The 25,167-nt window shown below is 43.0% G+C and overlaps 1 protein-coding gene across 1 annotated transcript; it reads right to left on the bottom strand.

The window, feature by feature from the left end:
- Positions 1-2,105: 2,105 nt before the first annotated feature.
- Positions 2,106-11,490, bottom strand: LOC114431726 (prolyl endopeptidase). The gene is made up of 15 exons (XM_028399328.1): positions 11,292-11,490; positions 9,705-9,779; positions 9,482-9,615; positions 9,244-9,374; positions 8,952-9,161; positions 8,747-8,868; positions 8,548-8,653; positions 6,839-7,030; positions 5,642-5,839; positions 5,457-5,560; positions 4,322-4,458; positions 4,123-4,217; positions 3,897-4,028; positions 3,179-3,335; positions 2,106-2,662 (listed from the first exon to the last, which is right to left on the bottom strand). Exons 1-15 carry the CDS (start codon positions 11,331-11,333, stop codon positions 2,368-2,370), a joined length of 2,130 nt encoding a protein of 709 aa, XP_028255129.1. The 5' UTR covers positions 11,334-11,490; the 3' UTR covers positions 2,106-2,367.
- Between the last annotated feature and the right edge of the window lie 13,677 nt (positions 11,491-25,167).

Here is a 25,167-nt window from a genome sequence, read left to right on the forward strand (position 1 = left end):
GTGCTGTTTTAACAGGCTTCTCACGGTTTGAGAGTAAATCTTCAATCAGATGTGGCTGTTTATTCACTGTAAATGAGACTGGGACAGGGAGAGCGGGGCGGGGCGGGGCGGGGATTGTTCTGAGAAACGGATGCAAATTGCGTTTCAAAAATGCAGATCGTACCACCTGAAAGGCATCACAGCAGCAGCAGCAGACACACGAGGCCTTCGTGAAATTCAATCTGTGTGATAATGTGAGATGTCACACAGGTGGCAGATTTAGACTTAACCCTTTCCACCTAAGAGAGAATGAAACATGCACAAAGCCTGACCCCTCTGCTGCTGGATGCATCCTAAACAAATGCAAAGGAAGCTGCATCTCTTTGCACCATTATTGCAGATTTTTTGGCAACCCACATGCTCTGATCTGCTCAAACAACACAAGCGTAATTAAAGGAGCCTGTGCAAAAAGAAACAAATGAGAAATGTAAGAAGAAGAAGAAGAAGAGAGGCAGTGGAACAGGGAAAAGAATTCAAAGAGGCACATGGGAAAGCAGACAACACCTCTGTAAAGACATTAGAGATTCCCGGCTGTGTGTTGAGAGCTGTCTCCCCTTCTTGTCCTCCTTCTATCCCCGACTCCCTCCGCTCTGTGTGAAGATTAAAGTGAGCGGCATAAAGGGGGGAGAGCAGTCCACCTCTAAGCTAGTGTGAAGGGGAAACTTCCCCCAGCACAAAAGTTCTGCTCTCCGTGCTTTGCCGAAGCGTGCCGCAGCTCAAATCGGCTTTGAGAAATTAATCCCTGCATTATGGAGGGAGTAAAGTAAACAAACGGAGGACAGGATGGGGACCTGTGAGTGTGTGAGATGAAGGAGGGGGTGGGGGTGGCTGAGGCGGTGAGGCGTTTGTAGGTAAAAGCTTGTGTTTCTCCAGAGGAAAGAGAGACGTGACAGGCTGTGTGTGCTCGTACATGTGTGCGTACAGAGAGGGAGCTCAAGAGGTGACGGCTGGGTGAATGAAGGAAATGAAGCAGCAAAAGCCTGCCCGATCCTCTGGGATGCTCCTGGGAGGAGAGCGTCACAGCCTTTTTTGCAGCATGATCTTAAACCCCTCTCTCTGTCTCTCATATGTCCAGCTTATTACTGCCTTTGTCTTTCCTAGCTTCATTCAACCACTTTGCCCCCTGTGGCTCGGAGTCATTGTCTACAAATCCTCCTCCTGCAGCCCTCGCTGCCTCCCTTTCTCCTTTTCCCATCCCTATCTCTCCTCTGAGTGGTACTTAGATAGGGCCCAGGGTTCAGTCTGACCAAATCAGAACTTCCCCCACTGAGCTCAGATTAAACTCTAAGTGACCGAACGGACAACTTTGCTCACACTCAGCGCTTGGCTGGCAGACAGGAGCCTGGCAGAGTTTCCATCTCTCTTTTTGACAGTTTAAACACCCGTCTGTCTGGCGGCCTCCCGAGGCTCTCCATAAGTGCACTTTCAGTCTCTCTCCGCATGTCTGCTTGTCGCCACTCGCCGTCTCGCTATATATCTGCCGTCCATCATCACCTCTCCATCGCCACACATACAGACATACTTTAAAGACTCTGTCTCCCTTCACGTCCTCCTTCCCTTCATATAAGCCATCTCAGTCTGTTCTACTTTTGTCTCCTTGACTTTCTCTTCCTGTCATTTGATCCCCTCTACCACAACCAGACAGACAGACCAGTAAACAAACAAAATAAAGGATTTAGCAGAGTCCATCCTGCTGTTTGTGTTTTTTTAACCTTACAATCCCTCTAAATGAAGCAGCCAAGCGGAATGACTCTGAACTGATACCTCGCCTTTAACCACCGGGCCCTGGTTGTTCTCTGGGTGAAGTCAGCAGTCCAATACTGCCCCTCAGTGGAGAAACAAGACAACTGCACCATAACCAAATACATGTTTTCACTGAATATGCTACAGTATAATTCCTTTTTAATTAGATTTTTTTTTATCCCCCCCCCCCCTCTCTAATTTCATATTTTAAATGTAAAAAAACGATAGTAGCCTGGAACTGCTATTTGTGTTTGATTTACCAGCAGCAAAACACTAGCCGCACAAGACAGTGACATTTAGACTGGATTGATTTTTAATGCAATAGACAGATATGGTGGTACAAGTAGAGGTTTACTGAACATGCTTTAGCCCAGATGAATCAAAGATTGAAGAAGAGAAAGTTGTAGATTCATTAGATTTTAAATCTTTCTTGTAAAGACGTGATGAAGTTATGTTGACATTTTTCTTTTACCATTAGCTGTTCTATCACTGAATAGATCGTCTGTTTTTATTTGTATACATATATAGAAAGGAAGGAAGAACCTCTCTTATTGTGAGCATCCTCCCTGGCCTGTCATGCTCTCTTCAGTTCTTCCAGCTAAGCCCGAGTGTCTCAGCGATGAAGGAGAAGATGTGCGCGTCCTCTAAGATGGCCTTGGCGGTCGGTTTCCCTGCACCGTGTCCACTACGGGTGTCCACTCTGACCATCAGAGGCTGACGCTGCACAGAGCTGCTGCCGACCCCGTGCTGCAGAGTCGCGCAGTACTTCAGAGTGTGCAAAGGCACCACGCGGTCATCGTGATCCGCTGTCAGAAGCAAGACAGCGGGGTAGGGATGGCCGGAGTAAGGAGGCTGAGGCAGATTATGAAGAGGGGAGTACCTGCAGGCAAAGACAATGTGGGAGGAAAAATTATTATTCATTATTATTTTAGCTTAATGTAAAAAGAATAGCAACACTTAGAGGACTGAGGTACAGAAAATGCTAGATAAGATGCTAAATTATGATCTTTATTTCTAACAAGTGAAGGTGAGTTTCAGTTTGGGTTTTTTTCTGTAGTTAAACCTGGTTCTCATTAAATTCACTGTGCAGCATTCTTCAGTTCTTTGTTTCTCACTAAGGGCCCTGGTTTTAGAAACAACAGGTGCACTGATAAGGATACAACCCACATGATCTCAGCTTTCTAAGGTGACCAGACTTTCTGACTGATGCTGGTGTCAGGAGACTGTAATTATCAGAAGGTTTCAGGGTGAGAGAAGTGTGTCAGGAGCTACGCTAAAAATAAATGCTAGTCGGTTAGCTTTCCTGTTAATCCTGACTGACTACCTGTCCATAAATCCATGTGTGCTAACTTATGACACATTCTAAGGATTTGTGTGTGTGTGTGTTTTTGCGTACTTGATGAGCCACTTGAACTGCTCCGGGTTGTCTGAACAGCCGTAGTCGGTGGTCCAGGCGTGGCCGATGGTAAATTTGTGGAACTTCAGCATATCCATCACTCCGACTTCTGCCACGACGCAGCCAAACAGGTCGGGGCGCTGGTTCAGGCATGCCGCTGTGTGTGTGTGTGTATATATATTTAGTAGGGAGTCCATATGCACAGTCTCAAACACACACACGCACACGTTAAATGGCCACTCACACACCAGGGAAGCAGCTATTAGTTGGCGGTGCCATATGGCAGCTGGCCTTTGGTAAATGATGTGGCTAAGCTCTGTTTAATGTGGTGTTTAACAGCTAAATTAATTGGAGCTAAGCTGCTAATTACTATTAGATGAATTTGACATTAGCAATTATGGCTTAGCTGCACTATGAAGAAACATTGTGATCTGCTGAGCAGAGGCTTTCAATGAACCAGATTTTTTCTGCTTAAACTACGAAAACATAGAGTTTGTGTTCCATTAGAGGCCTCATGGGTTAAATCGCACAGAGCTGGGAGCTGATCTGTTAAATTGAGTCCCACAGCTTCACAATTTCCACTTACAAATGATAACAAGCAATGAACCTTTGTGTAATAGTTTCAAGGGTGCACTTTTAAAGCTCTTTCAGTTTTGTTTCTTTCATGTCGCTGGTTTGGTTTTCCATTAAAGCCACAGATGGTCGATTCTGTACTTACCCACGAGCAGCCCTCCATTCGAGGCTCCGTTGATGGCGATGTGGCTGGCTGTGGTGTACTTCTCCTGGATCAGGTACTCGGCTGCACACTGGAAGTCATCAAAGCAGGTCTGTTTGTTTCCTAAGGTTCCAGCTGCAAACACAGGACACTTCATATGTCACACCAAAGCTGAAATAAATCACAGAAATGGACCACTCTTCCACCTGTATAGTAACAGGATTTGTACCTTTGTGCCATGTCAGGCCGTACTCTCCGCCTCCTCTGATGTTGGCGACTGCCAGGATCCCTCCCAGGTGTTTCACATACAACAGGTAGGCCACACTGATGAGGCAGAGTGGTTACAAAACTACACAGGCTGACAGCAGTTAGGATAATACTATATAAATGAACTGAAGCAGATAGAGACCCAACACATATGTACCTACTTATAATATGGTTGTATGGAATTCTCAAAGCCTCCGTATCCATAGAGGAAAACAGGGTGAGACCCATCCTTCTTTATGTCTTTGGCATGAACCAAGAACATGGGGATCTTTGTTCCATCTTTGCTGGGATAGAACACCTGAAAGAACAATAATAATATTTGTTTCATCTCATTTCAGTTTCACACACAAACCGCCTGCCACTTCCTCAACCATTGTGAGTAAGACTGAGGTAAGTCTGCATCATCACATGAATATGTAAAGAGCTGACGTGATAATACAACACGCACAGGATCAAAATTTAAATTCAAGGACCATTTACTAGCATTTCCAGCACCTAACAGCAAATGTAAATCACACACTCAAAGGGATTTTTCGCTTTCTTTGGATTTTGGAAGTGCTTTGCAATGTCACTGTCAGGAAGCATGGTTCTGAAAATGTCCCCTATGATGTCACATGATTAGTAGGAGGACTGGTTGGTTACATTTTTTGTTGTCCTGCTAAAGTGTCACATTAGAGTTAACAAATGATTTTTATGGTGCTCTGTGCTGGTGGTCTTTCTGGTGGTCTGATGTGGATTTAGAGGGGCGACTCCACAGGCTGCTTCTACTAGATTCAAAGAGGCTAACAGTTATATACACAGTATTGGCAGCATGCTTAAAACAAGGCAGGCAGGCAACTCCAAGTAAGCTCTCTACATAGTGGCTGATGTGGACGTTCCTGTGTCCTTTGGTAAAGTATAAATAATCGTGTATGGCAGGACTCGGATTCAATTATTATCAATAATTAAGTGAGATCTGCAGCCATCTTCTCATTTTTGTCTGTTTTAATATGCAGAAATGTGAACACATGTGATGATACTTCCAGGTATTCCCAAATAAATATAGCAAGCTTTGCGGATTGCAAAATATGTTAAAACTTTGCTATTCAGGCACTTTTTAAACCTTAAAAACATTAAAAATTAAGTATTTTCATTCATTCCAACTATTTAAAATAATGTTACAAGTAATCATCCACAAACAATACACTTTTCTTTAATGTTTATAAAGATAAAGTGCCTTAGATATCTGTATAAATTGATTTTTTTTTTTTAAGTTTTCTTTCATAGAGGGCCACAGATTGAACAGAGAGAGGTTACCTGGCTGGTCTGAAAGTCTTCTTGCTTGATGCCTTTCACCTCCACCTCCCTGAAGACTTTGGGCTCTGGGTTTGTGTCACTCAGGTCACAGTGGTAAATGATACCTGTAGAGGGCACACAGGTTATTTTAATACATGCTGAGAGTCAGTGTGTATTAGAACACAGTCTCTGAAAGGCAGACGGACCTGGTGTGGTGAAGGAGGTGAACTTGTAGAAGAACTCTGAGTGTTTCTTCTTGCAGCTCACTCCGGACACGGTGCCGACGTCCAGCGGCAGGTCCCTGACGAACCGGCCTGTGGACAACTCGTAAATCTGCAGGATGTCCTTCACATCATGCAAATAGTTGACCAGCAGGTGGCGTTGGTTCACACAGGATACCAGGCCTGCAGAAGTAGAATAACAGGAAGTAATATAAGAATGAACCGTGTGAAGGCAGTTTTGTTGTGTTCCCTCTTTGAGTGTTGTCACAGAAACTGAGGATGAGGAGAAACAGCCTGTAGAGGGCAGCCTAACATGCTTGCTTGATACCTGATACTGCCGTCACTATATTTGGCATTTAGTGTTCAAACTGAAGATAACATTGAAGAAAACTGATCAATCACCGATTTTACTTCAATAATCTGATGCAGACTTACACAGCTAACCACCATCAGACTTCACTTGTTGCCTTGGTGTAAAGGATTGAGTTCTCTTTAAATGAAGTGAACGCTATCAGATGATGCTATCGATGCCAACCCTGGATGGTATGACAACAAGTGTGTGTTTTTTTGATCAGGGTGGTACCAGAGAAGTGAGCCCAGCAGATGTGATACAATGAGCATGGCTTAGTAACAGTAATTTTCCATATAATTTCCCTTTTAGAATGAGCCGCTCCTTTTTCTTTCTTTCTTTGTTTTTATATTCTTTGCATGAACCAGATCCTTTTCTGTGCCAGCACTAACACCCCACATGCTGACGCATGGGGAAACATGGACATTCATTGACTTCAGTGATCTCCAGTCATAGTTACGATCATTGAAATGACGATAACACACAAACAAAAACCAAGTTTCACTTTTTGAGTAGAGTTCCCTCTGACGAAGGCTTTCAACCAAAGAAGCTGAACTTCCCTGTTGTTGTGGTGAGTGTCATTGAAACATTAGGACAGAAAATTCAGCAAAAAATCATTTTGCAAGATTTTTAGGAAATAATTGTGGAAGTTCAGTTTCATGTATTTAGCCAGCTGGAGTTTTCACATTCTACTGCACAAAGCCACAGCTGCCTTAACAGCAGAAGTCTGATTCACCATTTACCAGCACTAGCTGCTGTATGACCTCTTTCTCATATCACATTCTCTCTGTGGAGAACCGATACCATAGATAGAAATGTACATGTCGTCTCACCCAGGACATCCTTGTCGTGCTGCGGTATGAGGGTAGTCCAGTGCTGCCTTTCTGGTTTCTGGATGTCTATGTTGATGAGACAGTATCGTGGGGCATCCAGGTTGGAGTGGAAAGTGAACACAGTGCCTTCATTGGTCACATACGAGTACTGGGCCTCAAAGTTGTCCACGAGTTTGACCCACGGCAGCAGGCCTGGAGGAGAGGATGGATAAAAATATGAAAGAAATGGTCACTCCTGGTCTGTCGACCTGAGCTACGGTGGCCTGTAAAGACCAATACGTTTTTCATATCAGGTTTTGACACAGTGGATTTTGAAATCTTTGCTGTAATAACAACTGAGTCATTTACAAAAACAGCTACCCACACAACCTCCTGCCGATACAGCACAGTTATTCTTATGGTCAGTGACATCATGTGTGATAAGAAATATGACAAAATAATTGCATTATCTGTGCTGCAGCTGCTGGGATAATTTGTGGGTCACTTTACAGACGATCTGCTGAATTCTTGATGTTTTCACGTATTTATGATCAACAAAATAAGACACAGTAAGGCAGGGCAACACAGACTTACATAAAAAAAGCCACTTATCATTGTAAGAATCATCTACTGTATCCAGTGGTGGAGGAAGTACTGAAGCTTGGTACTTAAGTAAAAGTACAAATAACCAGCAAAATATATACTTAAGTAAAAGTAGACGTGCTACATCAACAATCCTACTTAAGTAAAAGTCTTAAGTACTTTTAAATGTACTTAAAGTAATAAAAATACTCACGCATCGAATATATATATATTGATTTCCATTGTAAAGGATATCTGAACAGGTAATATATAATCAAAGAAATCATCTTAAAATTAAAATGTGTAGTTTTACATTTTCAGTCCAGAAGCAGCTATGGACAGGTCTGTGTGTCATGAGGCAGGCTGTGGGCATCAAGTGAACAGAGAGGCTGATAATAAAAAACAGGCAGTCACCATTTTTACTGTGTCAGTATTCCTGCTTCAGATTGATGTTATGATTCATGTTAATCAGACATTAATGGATGGATCTGTGTTAGCAGACAGCAGCTAACTAGTTAGCTAACTGAGCCAGAGCACCGGCATCATGACTGAGGCTCATTATAGAAACACAGAGTCTGACCTCACATCAGTCCAGCACTGCTGTATGAACACAACTGTATTCATAAATGTACTTGTAACTACAGACATTGTAGAAATGTAGTGGAGTAGAAAGTACAGATAATAGCTGCAAAATGTAATGGAGTAAAAGTATAAAGTATGCACTATTATTTTTACTTAAGTAAAGTATAAATACATAAAAATGTACTTAAGTACAGTAACGAAGTACAAATACTTAGTTACTTTCCACCACTGACTGTATAATTTACTTTTTACTGTGAAGATGTAATCTCACTTAGGGTTGTGGTTCGACCTGCGCTCTCACAGATACAGACCTCCTTCCTTTATTTACTTCCTCTCAACCCAGACAAGTCTGACCAACAGGCATGGGAACGTTCTTATGTACTTTGAAGTGACGCATTTTGGTTCACAAGGTTTTTTTTTTGTTTTTTTTACAACTGTTCTCAGTTTACTCATCAACTTCAGTGTGAAAACACCTTAATGTTACACTGCACCCACTTCTTCTCCAGAAAATATCAGAAACTGTTGTGATTATGGTGCAATCAGAGATTGACACAAAGATACGGTACCATTGATTCGATCAGGGAGCTGCAGGAGGTCACAGTACCACAGCTGGTTGACAGGCTCACAGCCTTCAGTGATGGACAAAACAGCATATCTGCCATCATCTGAAATCTAACAGAAAAAAGAAGTAGGAGGAAAGGTAGTAAAGATAAACATTCGGCTGTTACAGTGACGCTTAGCGTCCTGAGGGTTACGCTTACTTACGGTCACCGAGCTGTGCCACTTGGGGTTTTCTGGGAACTCTGCAACCAGAATGTCTTCTGCCTGTTTGGTGCCGATGACATGGTAGTAGAGCTTCTGATTGATGTTGCTGGTAGTCTCCGTGCCTTCAGTGAAACACACACACACAAGTAGATGAATACTTTTGAACCACTTTGGTTAGCAGTGGTGCTGTTTCAGTGTCTCCTACCATCGGTTTTGCCCTCCTGGCGTGGGTAGCAGTTGTAAAAGATTCCCTTTCCATCATGAGTCCATGCCAAGCAGCTGAATTTAACCCTTTCCAGGACATCAGGCAGGAGAGTGAGGTCGTCAGCCTTCATAAAATGCACCGTTACCCAGTCTGAGCCGCTGCTGCTCAAACCGTATGCAAAGTACTCGCACTCCTCTGATAGGCGCCCCACTGGAAGGAAAGACAGTTAAATCAGCACAGCAAGTCTTTTTCCTTTTTACACCCCTGCTGGTGTTTGTGCACAGCCACATACTCTTCAGCGCCACAGTGCCATCTTCAGAGAGCTTGTTTGGATCAAAGAACACGGTCGAAGGTGCATCCAAAGAGTCCTGCACGTACAGCACATCCTGGTTCTGGAGGCCTTTGTTGTGAGAGTAGAAATACCTGAAAATAAAAAAGGAACTACTGTGAGAGCAAGTTTTTTTTTTCCTTTGTATGACCTCAGACCTGCATGAAGCAGCCTCTCAGTTCTGTTAACTTTCAGCTAGTACCTCTTCCCTCTTTTATAAGGGCAGCTGTATTTGGCATAGTCATAGAGCTCAGTGAGACGCTGGTGGAACTGAGCCTGGATGGCACACTTCTCCAGGTACGGCATGGTCAGTTTGTTCTGCTCCTCAACAAACGCCTGAGTGACAAAAAGGAAGAGTGACGAGGGAAGAAATGTGGAGCTTCTTGCTAACAGAGCATGCTTTCTGCAGGAAAATCTTTATGTACCATAGTTTCTGGACTATCGGGGTCTTCCAGCCACGCATAGGGATCACAGATCTTCGTCCCATGATAGTCGTCCACCTGTTTTAAAAACACACACGTGAACAACACACAAACATAAACATTCAAACAACTGTCAAACTTGCTTTTCTTGACAGAGCTGCCATTTCCCGTTCATTTTTCTGCAGAACTAAAGCACATCTGTGGTTATACGCTGCCAACTTTCAGATTAATATTTGGCCCGTCAGCTTGATGCATGTCAGCACACTTTCAATACATGGAACCTGATGCACGCGAGCAGACAACACACTACTGCCTTTCATTCAACCGATTGCTGTAGTAGTACAGACAGCAGAGTGACTGACTAACTCTCCTCCATCTTTGGTTAAGAGGAAGAAGTCTGCAGTTGCCAAATCAGGTGAATAGGCAAGCTTAAATCTGTACGCCTGGACGGCAGCCATCATCACAGAGACTCTCTGGGTAACTTTATCTCCCTTTCGTCGCATAGTTAATGGTGAAAGGAGGGCAGAGTTTCATGAGAACTGTCAGTTAGTTCAATCTGATACCCAAGAAGACAGTGTCCTACACCTTTGTACAAAACTGCTGTAATGATGACTACAACAGTCACTCGATTAGCATATATTTTTACACAGTGCATCAGCTGAAGCATGTAGTTGTATAATCTCAACTCAACTGCGGAATCAACTCCCACTCGAGATTCAGGGTCAACACATCAGAGACTTTCTACATAGAGAACTTCCACTTTGAACTTCCTGTTTTATGGGGGGGGGGGGCACCATTCAGAAAGTCCAGAGTGAATGTGGATCCCAGAAGTGTCAAATTCATGATGTTATAATGTTAATATAAAGATTTTAAAACACTGTCAGTATTCAGTGATATGTATAAAAAGTCAATTTATTATTATTAATAATAATAATAAGGCTTTTATTTTAAACACACAGCAGCGCAGCCTCCATATCTGTGCACCCCGTGCTGCTGTGGGGGGAGGATGTTGTGTCACAACCAGCTGAAATAAACCAGAAACTACATGGAAGTACTCAGCTCAGTTCTCTTTTATTCATACAGGACCGTCTCGATCTAGGCGCCCTCTAGGTGGACTGCAGCCAACATGCCGACACCAACCGGAAGTGGATAGGCTCTGTGGAGTTCTGGTCACATGACCCTGCACCGTCACACACCTTTTGTGTGTTTTTAAATAAATAATTAACTCATAAATTGTAAATATAGATAGAAAGATATTGTTGTTCCTGTGGATTTATCTCACCACACACACACACACACACGCAGCGCCTTTGCAGCAGTAACACGTGTCTTGGCGAGAAATTCGCCACGAAAGCAGAAGACTTTCCAGCCGGGTTCTGAAGTTTTGTTTTTGCCCCTCTCTTCATTCATTCATTCATTCATTCGCCATCAGCCTTTCTGAACCTCCACCCATATGACCGTTGTGTCTCTTCCTGCTCTCGCTTTTACTGCGTGTGTGTGTCACGGGTCGACACCCTCCAACCCACACACACACACACACACACAAAGGAAAAAAGAACTCGCACACAGCAGGTCTGTGTTGACACTGACCTTCCTCTCGTCTCTCCGGGCTGTTGGATACTTGAACGCCATGACGGGGTTTTTCCGCGCGCGTGTTTTGTGTGTTTTTGTCTTTTATTGTATCGTCCCGGCAGCGGTGACTCGGCTGAATCAATAAAACCCTTGAAGTGAAAGTGAAAGCACGTTTTCCCTTCACACTCATGCTCGTATAAGGCAACTGTGCTTCTAGATTGACACAGGAAATGATGCGTCTTCCAGAAATGATGCGCACAGCCGGCGCACAGCCGTGTGCGCATCAACCCGGAGCAAAAGAAAGAAAAGTTCTCTTGTTGATGTTCAGTGGACTAACTAATCTGTCTGCACCCTTTTACATATGCTGTACATTTTTATGAGTAATTTATCATCAATCTGTGCCAAGATCTGATAAAACCTTTCACTTTTGTTTACCTGACATTCTTACACATTTTTATAAAGGACAAAGTTTTATTCAGTGCCAGGCTACTATTTTAACATAAGAGTCCAGTAGGTGGTGGTAATGCTCCTGATGCATCAGAGTCATTACTTGTTAATAATTATTTTTTTTTAAAAAGCAGATAAATAACTTTACACAACTCTTGGATGCTAAAAATACATGAGATTGTGAAATATATAGATATAGATATAGTATATAGTATATAGTGTTATCGGCAGCATTTAATCTGCTTAGAAATCAGCTGCAGTATATCATTCAGTTGACATTAATACACATCATACACATATGAGGAGTGTATTCAAATCAACTGTCCCAGAGGAAGTCTTTCTAAGTGTCTCAGATCTGCATTATTAAATCTCATTAATGTGTATCAGATGTGGGAAGGAGTCGATGTAATCAGAATTGCGATAAGTAGTAAATGTTCTCAATGTTATGTCATCAAAACATCATTATACATGTTTTATTTTGAAAGTCCTGCACCGGATGTGTCAGTTGCTGTGGAGTCCGCCGCCACCGCCGCTGCTGCTGCTGCTGCTGCTGCTGTCTCTGTTTCTGCTTCGCCGACATTAAAGATGTCTAAATGTTTTGATAAATCACCTCATGCGTCCAAAGTCTGGATCGCTCTGAGACGGCTCGACAAGAACGGTTCGTAAGTTTTAGCGTAAAGGTGCAATGGATTATTTGTCAGTAAGTGATGGACGTTCTGTGCGTCTGTGTCCATGGCAACCAGCCTCAGCTACACAGAAAAAAAACATATTTTAATCTAATAAATCCAACAAACTGTGGTGTGGTGTTGTGCCTAAGTTTTTTTATTCTAAGTGAAACTTGTAAAGCATCACAAAACGTTCAGAGAGGGCAGCAGCAGCTGCGTTTGACAGGCTGCAGGCAGCATCTTAGAGAGTGCCAACAAGAGGACATTACACATTCATTCTGCATCTTTCTCCTTTTTTTAAACATGAAATTTAAATCTTTAAAAACTTTAAACTTTTTGAATTTGTTGCAGATCACAGAGTGGTGGCTCTTCGAGAAGTCTCCATCCCCCCAGCTGCTGATGTCACCACAGTCAAACAGGTATCTGTCTGTCTGTCTGTCTATCTGCCTGCCTGCCTGTCTGTCTGCCTGTCTGTCTAGTAACACTGCACTTCCTTTCAGATTATTGCCAGTGCCTTTGGGCTGAACTCTTCCAGTGTGTTTAAGGTAAAATGGCTCCTCTTCATGCAGGCCTGTGTCTGATTGCACGTTCTACAGTATTTTTCTAAACACACTTTCCTCTGTGTGCAGATACGGAACCACCGCGGCTGTCTGATCCCTTTAAACAGCTCCATCCCCGCTAACAGCAAGCACATGTGTGTGGTCAGGTGATGTACATCTGGATTCAGTACACATACTTTATATTAATCAGTGTTGTGCTCGTCTCCACAGGCCTCATGTGCTCGAGGTAGCCATGATCTTTCAGCATGGTAAGAGTCCACTGTCTCTCTCTCTCTGCTCTCTTTTATTTATCTTTTATTAGTATGGTTCTAAATCTGCACAGCAGCTTCACACATAGGTCATATGTTAAAACGGTTAGCTCAGCCTAGCTCACAGACCAGAAACAAAGGAAAGAGATGCACTATCGTGGACTGTCTGTGTATTAAAAAAACAGAGTTTGCTTGTGACTTTCCTGCAGTGAATCCCAAACCCAGAACCATCCCCATGACTGTGATCAACAAGAGCATGAAGACCAGGCTGCAGACTATTGACAGGAGGGTAATACACTGCAGCCGGGCACCGGTTCATTTCTGCTTTTTGTTGTTTTTATTCTGCCAGATTCAGATCATAAAGTTTAAACTGTTTAACTGTTGATTGTATGACAGATTCAGAGACTGGATGAGCTTCTGCCTGAGATCAAACTCAGACACAATGAAAAAATTACACAGGTAGTTTAACTTTTCTGCATTATGAAGTCTTTTTATTATTATTGAAATGTGAATAAATCCGCCTCTGTCTCGTCTCAGGAGATTGAATGTCTGAATCAGAAGCTGAGGTTTCTTGAAAAGAGAATGCAGGTCAGTGGATGAACTGTCCCTTTAAAGCAAATGTTTTCCTGTCTCTTCCTCTGTCTGCACTCTCCTGGCTGCCTTGCTCTGTTGCAGGTTGCAGATTCCCACTGCTGGAAGGGAGTTCTCACCAGAGCCCCTCTGTGGTAACCTGACACTCACGCCTCCATGTGAGAGTTCACTTTTTTGGGGTTAGAATCTTTAAAAAAAAAAAAAAAAAGGGCTTTAAACAATCAGGTCCCAGTCCTCCCGGCTGCGTCTGCTCTGCTTGTTGTATGTAGTGTGAGACTGATTATTATATTGTAGCCAATAAGTAGCAACCTCCGGCAGACTTTTTAATGTTTGTAACATGGAATGAATTAAATCTTTATTATTTAGCCTTCATGCTTTTTGCTTTGTCTTTATGTATCTGGATATTTCTACATCAGACGTGTAATCTGTCTAATCCACAAAGCTGTGAAAACAACTGCTGGGGAGAAAAGGGGGAGGAAAAGAGGGGAAAGACAGGGAGTTAGAAAGAGGGCTAATTTCAAACTAATTTAGTTAAGGTGATTAAGTGAGACTGGCTTGATGAGTAAACAAGCTGTTAGAAGGCCTCTGACCTTGTTTCCGTTTATTTACTTCTTGGTATCAGTATTTGGAAATATGTATGCTGATATTACAGTGACCTGAGGCACAGTTCCTGTTAAAAAATGAAGTTATCATGCTATAAAAGCAAAAACAAAAACTGAAACACTTGAATGACGCATGGTACAAAGTGCAGAGGTCATCTGATAGCAGAGTTTCAACTGCTGACAGGACCAAATATCTGCTTAATGTGGCCATAATGTCGATTATAGCTGTTATATTTAGCCATACTCTAATGTAGCTGCTCTTATGTGTGAGCTTCTGAGGTTGCATGACTGCAAAAGCTGAAAACTTTGCACAAAAATTGATTGTTTAAAAGCATTAGTGTCAGATTATTCAGTCGAAGACATGAAGGCAATTACCTAACAACTGTATGGCAACAAGTGCTTTAATTGTCAGTAAGTCTGCAGAGGAGTCCTAATCTTGAGGGATGAAAGTGGACCAGGCCAAACCACAGGCAGATGGGCTGTTATGGAAGCAGATACAGTATTTGGGGCCCCAGACAGCCTGAGCCACCACTGAGCCCTTCAGCAGCCTGAGTAGCCTCGCAGGGCAGGGCCCCTATGGAGGCAGGGCTTTGGCACCGGTCTGCACGGCGTGCTGTGCAGATGGGCTCTAATTGGCTGGAGAGACCCAGGTAGTTTGGCAGTCCTGAAGACCGAGCGATGAGATTAGCCATGTCAGATTACAGCAGAGCAGAGTCAGACAGTGTCATCTGACTGCAGACTCACCCACTGAGACAGAGGAGAGCTACAGGAAGGGGGAGGGGACGGGGTGCTAAATAAGGATGATGATAAAAAAAGGTGTGTGAATTTAAAAGTGTAAATCTGTTACACACACAAAAAAAATATGAGTAAGTAGTAGAGGTCAGTCACTTACACACTCCCATACACTCCTATTTTAATTCCTTAAGTAGCAGAGTCACCCTGATAGTGATGTTTTATCTAGAAAACAACATGATGGCCCAGCAGATACAGAAATAATCCTACAAATAAGATGGAAAGCAACATAAAGCGTGTATTAATGGATAATCTGTGGTTAGTTCATGTAGAAATACTGTAGCAGAAAAAGAAGAATACACACATAAGCATACTGGAAATAAGAAATATAGCTTCTATGTGTAAACACACACACATATCCCACACACAAGTGAACAACATTACTCACCCCTTCATGCCCTGCTCCTCAACAGATGGTGCAGACTGCAGCTACTGAGAGAGATAATCTGTTATTGTTCTGAATATTTTGATTATCGTCCCGGTAGTCATTTCAAAATCATACACAAATCATGCCCTAACCTTAGCTTGATCCTGGGCTTACCACTGCTTCCGAGCTAATATCTCTGGCTCAGAGCCTTAGAGCTGTATTGTAATATATCTTAAAGTGCTATTCCATAAGCTTCTCATTTTAGAAACTGACAATCTATAGCTTTGTTTCATTTGGTGGAGATGAGAGAGTTGGGGGGGGGGGGGGGATGCACAATTTTTTTTTTTTAATTAAAAGCATTCTTATAAGTAAAATTGAAACATTTCATAATTTTTTGCAACTGAAAAGCCCCACCCTCGTTTTTAATGTTTTTAATTAAATCTATGTGCAGACCTTAAATTATTATCGATCGGAGACGGTGGTTGCAGCATGATGCCAAGTATTGATCTGCGGTTAATGTTTTTGTTCTGTGGTACGCATGGTGCCCCGGGTACAATAAAAGACCAGTGAGATTAAGACAATTAGGGGGTTGATTGTTATCCAAAAGACGTGAAGAAGAAGATTAAATGGGGAGATTTAGGTCAAAGTGATGATGTCCAGAGGAAGGAGGGAGGAGGAGGAGCTGGGAAAAGGAGGAGGGCAAAGAAAAGGTGGGGAGGTGGAAGAGGGAGGATTGGGGTCAGAGAAACTGATCTCTGTCGCATGGGAGGGTTTGCTTTTGACTGGGAAAGAGAGTGATGGAAGGAGGGAGGGACGGCGAGCCTGATCCCTGGCAAGATTACGCTGGATTCACCCGAGCAGCGAGGTGGAGTGTCACCTAGTGTGCTTCACCTGATTTCCACAGCAGGCACTCGTGTCTGGGGATTTTCCTTATCTGTCTAGACTTCTGAATCAGCACTGGCTGCCCCCATGTTTTTCCTTCCTTTCCTCTCTCTGTCTACGTCTCACTCTCTCCCAGTCGCCCCCTCCTTTTTCCTGGACCCTAATTAGCAGACATTTTTATTGATCTGCAGGATTTGGTGCTGAAATCCCCTTCCCTGTCTGCCAGACAGATCTTGGCTAAAGTCCTTCTCTTGAGCTGGTGGGCTGTGAGTTTTGGGGGGAGGGGTCAGGGGTTGTACACCGGTCCACCTGTTGTCCACAAGCCAAAGGCGTGCAGACTTTGCTACACCGCTAATATCAGCCCCCTTTTTTTATCCCCATTCTCCCCAGCACATCTTTAAGTCCCTCAAAATCCTCAGTGCACCCCCACACTCTACTTTTGTTGCTGTAATCTGGGACTGTTAGAAGTACAGGATGCGCTGCAGGGCACGGTAAGCAATAATTAGGGTCTTAAGCTTAAACTGTCTCATTAGTCCAGAAAGTAGCAGATTGTGATAACCACTCTCTGATAATTAAGTGGCATAGAAAGATTATAAATCGCAAATTAGCCACCCTACCGGCTAATAAACTAGTCTGCTAGGTTGATAGACAGTACCTTTTACCAGATGTAAACAAATAGATACACTCAACAAAAATATAAACGCAACACTTTTGTTTTTGCTCCCATGTTTCATGAGATGGACTTGAAGATCTAAACTTCATTCCAGATACACAATATTACCATTCCTCTCAAACATTGTTCACAAATCTGTCTAAATGTGTGATAGTGAGCACTTCTGCTTTGCTGAGATAATCCATCCCACCTCACAGGTGTGCCACATCAAGATGCTGATCTGACATCATGATTAGTGCACAGGTGTACCTCAAACTGCCCACAATAAAAGGCCACCCTGAAATGTGCAGTTTTGTCTCACAGCAAAATGCCACAGATGTCACAAGCATTGAGGGAGCGTGCAATTGACATGCTGACAGCAGGAATGTCAACCAGATCTGTTGCTCGTGCATTGAATGTTCATTTCTCCACCATAAGCCGTCTCCAAAGGTGTTTCAGAGAATATGGCAGTACATCCAACCGGCCTCACAACCGCAGACCACGAGTAACCACACCAGCCCAGGACCTCCACATCCAGCAGGTTCACCTCCGAGATCGTCTGAGACCAGCCACTCAGACAGCTGCTGAAACAATTGGTTTGCATAACCAAACAATTTCTGCACAAACTGTCAGAAACCGTCTCAGGGAAGCTCAACTGCATGCTCGTCGTCCTCATCGGGGTCTTAACCTGACTCCAGAGCGTCGCCGTAACAGACTTGAGTGGGCAAATGCTCACATTCGATGGCGTCTAGCACGTTGGAAAGGTGTTCTCTTCACGGATGAATCTCGGTTTACATTGTTCAGGGCAGATGGCAGACAGCGTGTGTGGCGTCGTGTGGGTGAGCGCTTTGCTGATGTCAATGTTGTGGATCGAGTGGCCCATGGTGGTGGTGGGGTCATGGTATGGGCAGGCATCTGTTATGGACGAAGAACACAGGTGCATTTTATTGATGGCATTTTGAATGCACAGAGATACCGTGATGAGATCCTGAGGCCCATTGTTGTGCCATACATCCATGAACATCACCTCATGTTTCAGCAAGATAATGCACGGCCCCATGTTGCAAGGATCTGTACACAATTCTTGGAAGCTGAAAATGTCCCAGTTCTTGCATGGCCAGCATACTCACCGGACATGTCACCCATTGAACATGTTTGGGATGTGCTTGACCGGCGTATACGACAGCGTGCACCAGTTCCCACTAATATCCAGCAACTTCGCACAGCCATTGAAGAGGAGTGGACCAACATTCCACAGGCCACAATAGACAATCTGATAAACTCTATGCGAAGAAGATGTGTTGCACTGCATGAGGCAAATGGTGGTCACACCAGATACTGACTGGTTCTGAGTCCCCAGACCACCAATAAAGCAGAAACAAAATGCACATTTCAGGGTGGCCTTTTATTGTGGGCAGTTTGAGGTACACCTGTGCACTAATCATGATGTCAGATCAGCATCTTGATGTGGCACACCTGTGAGGTGGGATGGATTATCTCAGCAAAGCAGAAGTGCTCACTATCACACATTTAGACAGATTTGTGAACAATGTTTGAGAGGAATGGTAATATTGTGTATCTGGAATGAAGTTTAGATCTTCAAGTCCATCTCATGAAACATGGGAGCAAAAACAAAAGTGTTGCGTTTATATTTTTGTTGAGTGTATATGATATGTTGAATTTCTTAATACTTTTTAAGGAACTAAACTACCTTACTGCTACTACGACTCCAAAACAAAGTCCCCTTCAACATTGTTAGGTTGTTAACATTGTGTTACTGCTGCAGTCGCTGTCGTCTTCTTGATGTCTTAAGGCCTTTCTACACTGTGCGATTTTTAGCGATCTTATAAGACCATTGCATGACACACTATGCGACGTGAATCTAATAAACTTTGGTACGACGGTCAAGTTTGATGCGCACAGATTGTACGATGAGCATTTACTGAGTCACAGGCGATCACAGGTTACGGCAACATGCGAGGAGGAGGAAGACGTGGATGTGGAGTGACAGGTGGTAGCAGCTGTCTCACTGTGAGTCAGTCATCCTGAATTTCTGACACCGCTAGAATTTTATCTCAGCTTGTCTTTGGTCGCAAGACGCTGACAACGGCCGCTGTGGAACCTGTCTCACAGCGCGACGTAAGACCACCGATTTACAGCCACGACCAAAGATATGTCCACGATTCTCCTACGATGCTCATCTTTCGTCTGCACAGTGTAAACTGGGCATTAAGGAAGACATGTGCGAGATGGAACCCTTAAAAAGAGGTGCCTAATTATGCAGTAAACCTTACTGCAAGTGGCTTGGTACTCCTTCAAGTGGCACTTTGACTTGTTTAGATTGCTGGTGATTATTGTTATTAGCAGTCCTGCAGCATAACTCCACATTTGCTCATTGCTATTAGCTTTACAGCAGAAATAAACAACATTTGTCTGTAAATTGCATTAAGTGTGACTTCCTTGAGGGACAGGTGAGCGGGCAGCAGGACAGCACTGAGCTTCATGACACTCAGTGACATTAGGATTCATTCATTATCATTCGTGAGTGAGTGTAAGTCAAAATCAACCAGTGTTCAAGTAAAAGACCAAAAACTGATTTGTTGTCAGATACTAGCCTTTTTTGGTACATTTCGTCCTTCTCATGTCTTCCCACGGGCTAAACAGGTTGTAGAACATTCATCAGACAGAGTAGACGAATCAGAGAGGGTGTCATTGCAGTAGGCCAGGGGTGATGTGATGCATGCAGGTAGTGTGTACGTGAATGTTGTACTGTTTGCTTGTTTCTTTGGATTTTGTCTGACTCAGAAAACGTTGTGTAATGTGATCTAATCTGATAAAACACATCAGGGACACAATTCACTTCAAACGGTAGTTAACTATTGAGAGAGAGAGAGAGCCGCCACATCTGATGTGTTCACTCACTGATACACTGATGATTATTTTTTGCACATTTTCTCATGAATTGGTTTTCTCACTTATTCAGACAAAGAAGAAGAGAATGTCACAGAGCATGCACCACAGCACAGAAGTTGCCGGTAGCAACATGTCATTACTTAGAAATATATACCACACATGTTTGTGGTAATGACACAAACAGGACACTGAGCCCATATCATTATAATATCAAGGTCCTTAACTTAACATTGGCATGAGAAACATGTCATACAGTGCAGCCTGAATGCAGACAACACAACCCACAACACGGGTGAACGTGCATATAATGTGTGTGACTTTACAGAAAACCGTTAAAAGTACAACGTTTGGTGAGCTCTTGTGTTAAATTAGATGTGTTGACATGTCCCCTACACAGCACAGCACAGCACAGCACAGCACAGACGCTGATGATGATGATGCAGATAAGGATGTTGTTTGTTGAGGCCTCTGGCTCGTCCGTCTCCTTCCTTCCTCTTCTGTGATGGCATGCAACACAGAGGAGGTGTGAAAACACGACGGGTTATTTTAGTCTGTCACTGTCAGCCTGTAGCTTATACTACAGATGCGTGTGAGAAAGTGTGAGCTCTCACTTCGTGTTGACCTTGTATGGATAAACAGACGTGCAAAATGCTGTAAAAGTGTCAGATTTCTAAAAAGGATCATCTAAAGTCACCATGAGCCGCATCTTAATCTGATCTGATTTCTACAACAGTCTAACAGCAGCATAATGTGTAACATGGTGCAGCTGTTAACTGCTTTGAGGCATGGATGGGGTTTTTGCAAAAAAGGCATGAAGAGACACAAGCACGGCAACAGATGCTGCGAATAAATGTGTCGAGTGATGCAATGGTTATCGGCCAATAATAGGCATTCTTTAACTTAAGGATGCAAAGTCTATCTATCCATTTAACACCCAGACTAACACAGACAGTGGTAATGAAGAAAGCCTAAAGTTGAAGTGAGACATTTGAAGGCCTTCTTGTGTAGCCCAATTCACTGGAGATAATGATGGCAACTAGCTGATCGATGAAGCCTTGCTAGCAGGGCAGTCAGTATGATGTGGTGGTATTTAGAGACTAATATGTTCCTCATGACTATTACAAAAACACTGAGGTCGTCTGCCATTCAAACCACAAGATGTAGCCTTCCTCTGCTTCTTCCTCTTATAAGTTTGGAGTCCACTGATGTTAGAAGGCATCAATTTACTGTTGTAATGAACCCATCTAGGCCCCCTATAGTTGTGCCATAGTCTGTTTGTTCTAAACAATGGCATGTTTAGAATTCATTTATAACTGTAACTTGGCACACAAAGTAACAAAGCAAGGTAGAAATTCCAGTTTATTGCCAGGTTTCCACGGAACCCAGAGTAGCTCCAAAGAATTTAACAATGACCAAAACAAAAGTGGATGGAACAATCGCCGTGCCAACACAACAGTCAGATTGCAAGCTAAGTGAAGCGTAAACACACAAATCTTCAGAGGGAAGGGCCAAATGAGCATTTAAGTCTACTGTTATTTCTTAAGCTTCCTATAACATATGACAACCCATATACTTCTGATGTCTACTCTTTTGGATTAACATCTAGATTAAAATTATGCTCAAATTGTACCTGGATTATGTATGTTGACCTTCTCAACCTAAAGATTTTATGAATGTGTGCCCCCCCCCCCCCCCCCCCCCCCACTCCCCATATGTAAACGTGATTGCTTCCATAAGCCTTGGAGGTGTTTTTACTTCGCCAAGGTCTTTCCACTGAATCTACAGCGTACCCTGAAGCAACATAGCAGGTCTAACAGGTTTAAAATGCCAAAAATTAAACTGACAGGGCATGTCAGTTAAGTGTAAGGGGGGTTTGTGTCTTAGTACGTTCACAAATAAAACCACTTCCTCTGGCTGAACAATAGGGTTTAAAGAAAAGTGATGACAAAACAAAGCATCACAGGAGCAAACTCTGACTTTAGGATTTCCCTTTGATAACAAAGGGATTTCCAGCAGCCAAAGACCCACTTAGAAATCCACTCACAAACAAAGATGCTTCCAGGAAAACAACAATTGCCTACGCATGTTAGTGATGAAATGCAATAACGTCCTCTTACATATTTAAGGTTCAGCCAGCAGGGATAATCCTACTGGTTAAAGAGATCCGATGAAAAACTAAGCTATCCAGACTCAGTAAACAACAAGCCCCCCCACCCCCTTCCATTTAGAGAAAAAGGCGCCGCGTGTAACTCTCTGGTACTACAGCAACACAGTAACACACATAGACAGATACATAATCCTCTCTTTTTTTCCTCAAAGATCTGAAGCTCAGCTGTTTACTGTTTACCACGGCAGATCTAGAACAACACTAAGAGAAGGGGGAGCAAGAGAGAAAAAAAAGGATTGGGGACACCTAGATGTGAAGACACACACAGCGGGTGTAAACACGGTCAAGTGCCCATCCTTGAGTTTCTGTTTTGGGGTGTGGCGTGTTTCCATTTGTTAGGTTCTGACTCATGGCCGAGCAGCTGAGGGATGTTGTTTACACTTTCATTCTGAGTGAAAGAAAAACACTGACCAGTAAAACAGCAACATCACTGAAATCCATCTTCTGAAATGAAACGCTGTTTTCTTCTCTTTGGGCGAATGTAAAAGTGACACATGGCTCATCTCCAGGTGCTACACCAGATGAAAGACATGGTACATCTCACGTGTCAGATCTTGGTTACTGGGAAATGAAAATGTTTTGGTATTGCTGATAGGGTTGCATAAGATCAAGAGGAATGCATGATGCCTGCAGTTCAAAGTCCCTTATCTTGATCTAGTAAACTAGATCAGGAGATATGTGGCATGGGGTTTATGAATCACTGCCTAAAGCAAAAGATGGATGGTTTGGAATGTATTTATTTTTTATTTTAACCTTTTTAGAAGCATCAAGTTGATAATTTTATTGTTAATTGTATTGTTTTTTCCCATGCATATACCTTTACATTAGCATAACTACTAATATTTGGCTTTGCTAACTAATCTTCGGCATTTATTTTCTGGTCTGACGATGTAATAGGTATTTCCTGGCTGAAGCGCCTGCAGGTGGACACACTAACACTATTAACAGTCATTGATGTATTCCTACACTTTTTAACTACAGATTCCACCTGTCTACTGTGAATCCGTTGTCTTACCTTATCTCTAATGATACTATCTCTAATGATCCTTATCTCTAATGATACTATCTCTAATGACACGTTTGGTTCAAGCATTAATGGTGCCCTCAGGATCAGCTGTTGTCGTTTTGATCGTGAGATACTGTGATATGTCAAAATATGGACATTTCAGTTCTAATAAGCATTTATAAGTATGACAGACTCAGATGATGTAAGTGAGGTAAATATGACTCTGTGCAGGCTGATAAACTGTCATGTGGCAGAAAGCACAACTGAACAACTCCAAAGTCCCCTGACTAAACGTTCAGATGAGTCACTGCAGCACAACTCGCACAGGCATATTTACATCACATCTATACAATAGACATGTCTAGTTACCGGTACAGCCACACTCCCATTATTGCACAAACTCTTCCAGTCTCCTCCTGACTGAATGTGGCCTTTCCCTTAACAGCTCACATGTTCTAACACACCTCTCACACACACAAAGCACTACTACCCACACATCTTACATGTAAGAATTCCTGAAAAGTCTTCGGGAAATGAGAAGTAACACTGCGCCTGGATTATTATTCAGTCTGTGTGGGTATTTTTTTGACAGGTTATAAAACAACTACTTCCCCCCCTGAAGCAAAACCCTGAGTAGCTGTCAGTCAATCCACAGGTATGTTGCTGTAAATGCTTGTTGTGAACCAAGTGTGAAAGACAATAAATATGATATTTGAAGCTTCCACATGTTGTCGAAAAAGTTTCTGATATTTATCTGACCTGTTGGGGATGCACAGTGTGACATTATGGGGGCTGTAAATCTGTGTATTGATGGGTAAACAATAGGATTATTTACTTTATACTCCTAATTGCCCTATTTGCTTTCTCGCAGCATATGGGAACAGAAACTAATCCTTTGTTTTTGGTCATACCAAAACAGTGTATAATTTTGGAATTCGACCACCTAATTGTTACTGGCTCGTAGTCCCAATAGATTTCAAGTTGCTTCCATTATTTTGAGTGTGTTTCACACCCTCAAGCAATTAAGTGCAGCAGGTTTAAACCTTCGCATGGTTCTTTATCAACAGTTATCTCAACTCACTTCTGAGATCAGCATTTGGTGGTGCAGGTGGCGGCTTTGCTTTCTCTGGACTGTTACTGACACAAGTTCAGAATTACTGCAACAGGTGTTCTGTTAGAACAGACTATTACAAAACACTCGGTATTATCATGTCTCAGGTCACATCATTTTGTCTGATGGTCTCAGACAGCTTCAGTACAGCTGACCTCAGGTCTTTCCTCCACTTATCCTTTTTGTCTGGGCCACTGCCCTATACCTCCCTCTATGTGTAAGTGAGACTTCCCAGCCTGTCTGAACCTTCTCATGTCCTGGATGTAATACGTTGTCCAGGAGTGCGATGAGTCGGCTAGCCTGCCATCCTGGAGTGCCGGGTCTTTAGCCTCTGAGCCCTGAGCCAGAGCCCAGACTGTCTGCAAATTAGAGAAATTAGCCCAGCCAGGCGCGGGCCAGTGAAAGAGCCCAAATCCCTCTCTCCCCTCCTTCTCCACCACACACACACACACACTGTACTTCCACCACTGCCACCACCACCACCACCACCACATTTAACCCCCAACGCCACTCTGGGCAGAAAAGCTCCACTCTTGGAAGAGCAGTCTTGCCATATGGCAGCCAATTTGCTAAAGTTACGAAAGAAAGAGGGAAGCAAAGGGGGGGGGGGGGGGGGGGGGGGCAGAGATAAATAACATATAAAAACAAATATATATACATGTAATATATTACATCCACTGCAGTTCCTAGATCTCAATCTGGAATACTGAAGGAAGAAATTTCATTTAGTATGCAGATTATAAAACATTCAAATGTAAAGTTTAGCGTTGGAAAATTTATTAGGTAATAAATCTTACTACATGATTTACTAACTTCTGCAGCGTGTTATTGTGTAATGTTTAAATAACCACAGCAGCTGTTTTAAAAAAGGTGAAGTTGGAGACATCACAA

Source organism: Parambassis ranga, chromosome 2 (assembly GCF_900634625.1).
Source record: "Parambassis ranga chromosome 2, fParRan2.1, whole genome shotgun sequence".
NCBI lineage: Eukaryota > Metazoa > Chordata > Actinopteri > Ambassidae > Parambassis > Parambassis ranga.